Here is a 5,881-nt window from a genome sequence, read left to right on the forward strand (position 1 = left end):
AACCTCCTCCCTTTCCTCAAAAATTCTTTATTACCTCGGTTCACTGGTACCGATGCATGCCATCTGTGTTACTCTAAGTTACTTCTTATTATTGTTTCTGCTTTTTTCCTCCATTTATGTTAAATTTAGCTAGTAAGAAAGTAAGTAATCCTGCTAGCAGAGTTGTCTGTGGATTTTGACACTATAGCATTCTGGGACAATAAGGAACTTTTCCAAAAGCACGTGGTTTCCTGGTGACCTCTGGTCTGTTTTATTCATAATAATTCTAATGACTAGCCTAAGCTTTTAATAAAATCTCTAAATGTAACTACAGTTATTAAAAAAAAAAAAGGCTTTGAGTCGATTCTGACTCATAGTGACCCTACAGGGCAGAGTAGAACTCCCCCATAGGGTTTCCAAAGAATGACTGGTGGATTTGAACTGTCAATCTTTTGGTTAACAGCTAAACGCTTAACTACTCCATCACCAGGGCTCCACTATAGTTATTAGTTTTCCACAATCTGCTCAAATCAATAAAGTTCTGATTTCTAGCACCTAGGATAAACCAGGAGGCAATCAGATCAGGTAATCCTGGGTGAATTATTGTTGGTACAAGTTAAATACAAAAAGTTGTATTTGAAATTAGTATGATATACCCACCCTGATAGTAGAGAACAATAAAGAATTATCAAACCATCAGAAAGATAGCACTGAATTCTACATAATAGCCTTAACCTACATTCCTACATTTACACTAAACTCTCCAACATAACTCTGAAAACATTGTCAGAAATACAAAAACAGTGAGAAAATATTGCCACTTAGATTAATTTTCTCACTGGTATATATATATATGTATATATATATGTATATATGTATATGTATATATATAACCAAATCTGTTGCTGTCAAGTGGATTCCAACTCATAGTGACCCTATAAGATAGAGTAGAACTGCCCTATAGGGTTTCCAAGGGACAGCTGGTGGATTCGCACTGCAAATTTTTGGTTAACAGCCAAGCTCTTAACTACCGTGACACCAGGGTTCCATATATGTATATAACATATATATATGAAAATCACTTACTGTATATGCAATTTCAGGAATACCACAAGTGAAAACATAACATTACCTGTGCTGTTGTTCGTTGCCATTGAGTCAGCTTTGACTCCTGGCGACCCCGAGAAACCATTGCCTGTTCTGTGACATCTTCATGATCCTTGGGATGCTTGAGCCCATTGCTTTGGCCACTGTGTATTTTGAGTACCTTCCAACCTTGGGGGTTCGTCTTCCAGCACTGCATCAGACAATATTCTGTTGTCTATAAGGGTTTTGTTAGCTAATTTTCTGAAATAAATCACCAGGTCTTTCTTCCTAGTCTGTCTTAGTCTGGAAGCTTCCGTGATACCTGTTCACCATGAGTGGCCCCGCTGGCGTTTGAAATACTCATGGCATAGCTTCCAGAATCATTGCAACACACAAGCCACCACAGTACAACAAACTGACAGTGAGTGTTGGAAAATTACCTGTAACTGCCAATAATGCCACCAACCAGAATCACCACAGCCAACAATTCATATCTACATTCATGGATTCATATAAACACATATGGACACATACACATATTCAATTTTACAAAATTTGAAAATTGCCATTATAGATTTTTTTTTCAATTTAACACTACAATTTGATTATTTCTGCATATTTAGAACAAATTAAAAGGTTGGATAAATTTTTCATTATTTGAAGAAATAAAATTGAAAATTTTCCTTTTTAAAAATATTGAATGATGCTCTCATTTCTCACTATCAGAAATAACAAGGTGATGAACACGTTAGTGAGCCGATCTTTATCCACCTCTGTGTTAAGTCCAAAGACTGAGATTACTGGGCCAAAGAAAGTGTACCTTTTAAGGATTTTAAGAAGTTTCAGCATGTGTAATTTAAAGCTTTGGTTCAACCCACTCAGGTGTTAATAATTGAGTAATGTGAGGCCCACCAATTTCCCCAAGCTTACAAATTTACTGAAAATTAGAGAAAGGACTGAAATGCATGTGACCTCGTGTTTCCTGCCCTACCTCTGCCCCCGTAACCTCCTCACCCTCAGTCAGGATATAGTCTCTTCCCTCTAGCACAGTGTTTGTGCCTGACTGCAGTGAGTTATAAATATTGCTTACTGGGTTATGCACGCTGCATTGAAAATGTGTTCCAGATTTGGTGGTAGGAGGTAGTGTCTTTTTCCTGCTATCAATGCTCTTAATACTGTCTTTCCAAAATCTGCTTCTGATAGTTCATTTATTCAGTTTTGTAGGAGATGATTCTGTCAGCTCACTGTACAATGCCCTGATCTTTCTTGGAAATCAGTGAAAGTGTTCTTATTAATAACAATATTTTAACAGTTACTTTTCACTGAGCAATACCGTGGTTATTTCTGAATAAATGTTTGATCTATCCATTTACCAATAGTCACTGAACATCTGTTATGTGGTTGTATTATGCCAGATATTCAGGATACAAATGAATCTGTTCTCCTCTGCCAAACAAAGTGACTGACTGTGAGCAAAGCCCTTGGCCTCCCTGGGTCTCAACTCCCAAATCTTTAAAATGGGTTAATACAAGTACATACACTACCTTCCTCTCGGAAATCAGGTTATTATAATTCGATAAGAGATGTTAACCGAATGTATAAACACGAAAGAGAAAATTGTCTCTTAAAAAGTAAAAGCTTTTAAAAATATGTCTCCCTTCTTTTTAGTGGCTGGCTTTTCTGTTTTGGGGAAATCTCTCCTTGGTGTAGTTCGTAGTAGCCTTACGCTTTTTCTCTTCTTTCTCTTAGTATCATTTTTCCTTAATGTTTTATTACGCCGGTAATATTCTACCAAAAGATATCTGCTTTTAGCTTCTCAAGTCTATTTTTCATCCACAACAATGGGAAGGAATTGAAAGGGGAAGGACATAAAAATTTATATGAGAATGAGCTCACCTGTGGTTTTCTGGAAGTTAGGAGTGGGCTAAACACTACATGTGGTTTTAACACTATTCTCCTAAACATACGCTGATTAACAACTTTATATCAGCAAAAGAAATACACGTTCATTTGTATTCAAAGTTACCCAGGGTAGGCTCAAATCTGGGGATCTATGGTTTGCCCATGAATTACAAAAAAAAGAAAAGTTTGTAATTAAAAACGAATTCTCTCCTTATACCACGTCTTCAATTTCAGGTGCTTTATCTGGAGGAAGTGAGAGAAGAGAGGTGTGGGAAGTTGAGAGTCACGTAGTTCTGAAATTCTCAGTAAGACGGTTCTCTTTTTTGACCCTATTTTTGTTGCTTGATTCTTTACAAAGTTAGATCACACGGCTTAGTCCCAGCGTGCATATATCACCTCCACAGCAACAGCTTCTGTGAAGTTTAGTGTGAGATACAGCAACGGAGTAATTGAGTTGTGCTTTATTTGCTCAGTCATGCCTGAAGAGGTGACTTACGCTACTCTCAAATTTCCAGATTCTCCTAAGATGAAGACCCTCCAGGAGAGCTATAGTCAAAAGAGAGCAGGTAAGATGCTCTGTACAGGACCAGACTATTCCAGAGGTAAAGAACTGTACCGCTGAGTGTTGGACTCCTGAGAGATTTCAGTTCCCCAGCGCTGTTTGCGTTTACTCTAGCAGTTCCAGAAGCTGGCGGACTAGCCGGTCTCAGGGGGCTGTGGCTGTGATCACTTTTATCCAGAAACCTCACTTGCTCTCTGATGTCTCTGGGTTTGTGAAGCCACTGTGCCAGGACCTGGTTTTGCCTATCTTATTTGGTTTGCAAGACAATGAAAGTGTGTGAAGTGAGATGGTGATCTCATCCTCGGGAGATTCAGATTCTTTGTGTCACTAACATATCATTTCTCATATTTTTTAGACATTTCAGTATAATCTCAGATACTGGCTATTAGGGGAAGGAATAACAATAAGAGCATGAATGTACCTATCCAGAATTTTTATTTAACTGTAAAAAACTATCAAATAGACATATTTCATGATTTTCACAGGAACATTGGACTCTAGTCATTGGTGATGAAATACACATTTGTTTCTTTCTTAGATGGGATAAGATTGAAGGTTCCTTTTCTCTACATGATATAATTTCAGTCTCTTTTATCAAGTTTAACTCCTAGAATATTAGAGTTAACCTGAATTGGTTTGAAGACTTTTTTTTATAAAAATCAAGATCATATTTACTGAAATTTATTTACTTCTATGGGATACATTGTTCCTTGCACATTCCCTGGGATATTTTTTGTTGTTGTTGTTATTATTTAAAATTTATTTTCATTATTTTGACATATTTATATTTGTTTTTGAATTTGTTAGTAAGTCATTTTCATCTTAATATAAAATTATATCTTCTATATATATGTAGAATTTTTAACTTCTGATGAAGAGAAAACAATCTATATGAACAAATCTCTGATTATATTATTTCAGGCATAACTTCAGTAGATAATATTTTAGGAACTTGATTCCCCATGTGAGTCTCATCGTTGACGAAGGCATTGTGTCTGTTCTGAGAAAGGTACCACATCCCAGCCAGCCCATTAGTATCAAACAGAACGCATGCAGGGTGTTTATAAACTTGGATACAAATGTATGATCTGGCACGTATCTCCCTATATGTTTTTCCTTATAAAACAATTTTATCCCTTATATACATCTGTGCAGGTAGTTTGAACTCCATTAAAAAAAATTAAAAAGGTCACATAGTGTTTGTCTGTGAAAAAAATTCATCATCAGAATGAGGACAGAGGTAAGAAACAATGGAGATATCTGGATAGTCAGAATGTAAAAAAGGAGACTAGGGAAAAGAGTGTTTTTTTTTTTTTTTTTTTTGCTTTTCACTTTGTTTTTAATTCCTGAAAAGACAATCAAGAAGTGCAAGAGTTGGAGCTGCATGGTGGAGCTGAAACTGGAACAGAGCGAATTAAGAGTACAGTTAAGTTGTCCGAGAGCAGAGGTGAGACTTATTTGGAAAAATAGAACCACTGGATCATGGAGAAAATAAGGAAGGACATTGTGGGCGACCTGGAGACATAAATATCAGAGATTACTTTTAAAAGATAAAAGGTGTAAAATTTTTGAGAAGAAAAGTGAGGAGAAGAAATAAAAGGTGACCAACTCATATCCTTCAGTTATGAGAAATCACCTATTTTTGATTACTTCTTCCACTCACCATCAGAGTTTCTATGCCTTTTACTGGGGTTCTCCTATTTTCAGAATATTAAATCTCATAGACTTACCCCCTTCCATTTTTCATCATTTTATCCTATTATACTTCATGGGTGAATTTCTCAACTTACCTTCCAATTTTCCTATTAAAAATTTGTTTTTGTTATCATTGTTTTCTTTCTCAGTGAATTTTGTCGTTGGTATGTTTTCTAAATGTTTCTTTTTATAGCGTTCTATTTTTATTGCATGGTTCTGTATTTTCAATTCAACATTATTGAATTAATTTAAATACAAAAGAGCACACCCACTTCAAATATACAATTCATTGTGCTTGACAAATACATACATTACCCTCTAGTGAATCGGACTCATAGTGACCCTGGAGGACAGAACAGAACTGCCCCATAGGGTTTCCAAGGCTGTAATCTTACGGGAGCCGACTGCAACATCTTTCTCCCCAGGAGCGGCCAGTGGATTCAAACCGCCAGCCTTTCAGTTTTATAGAATCCAAGCTTAACTACTGTGTCACTGGGGCTCTTATATATCTATATCTGTGTCTATGTCTATGTCCATGTCTATGTCTATGTCTATGTCCATATCTATGTCCATGTCTATGTCCATGTCCATGTTTATGTCCATGTCTATGTTCATGTCTATGTCTATGTCTATGTCTATGTTCATGTCTATGCCCAT

At 36.4% G+C, this 5,881-nt stretch overlaps 1 protein-coding gene across 3 annotated transcripts in view; it reads left to right on the forward strand.

Moving 5' to 3' along the window:
- The first annotated feature begins 3,297 nt into the window (after positions 1-3,297).
- The window catches only part of LOC111822325 (C-type lectin domain family 12 member A-like), a 19,774-nt gene continuing 17,190 nt past the window's right edge, over positions 3,298-5,881 (forward strand). The window contains exons 1-2 of one of the 3 annotated variants that reach the window (XM_023740620.1): positions 3,298-3,533; positions 4,884-4,976. In XM_023740620.1, coding sequence (XP_023596388.1) covers positions 3,443-3,533; positions 4,884-4,976 — 184 coding nt within the window. In that variant the 5' untranslated portion in view covers positions 3,298-3,442. The remainder of the gene's footprint in view (positions 3,534-4,883; positions 4,977-5,881) is intronic. The other 2 variants (XM_023740617.1, XM_023740619.1) reach the window with 2 other exon arrangements.

This window comes from Trichechus manatus, unplaced genomic scaffold, assembly GCF_000243295.1.
Source record: "Trichechus manatus latirostris isolate Lorelei unplaced genomic scaffold, TriManLat1.0 scaffold00160, whole genome shotgun sequence".
In the NCBI taxonomy this organism is placed as follows: Eukaryota; Metazoa; Chordata; class Mammalia; order Sirenia; family Trichechidae; genus Trichechus; species Trichechus manatus.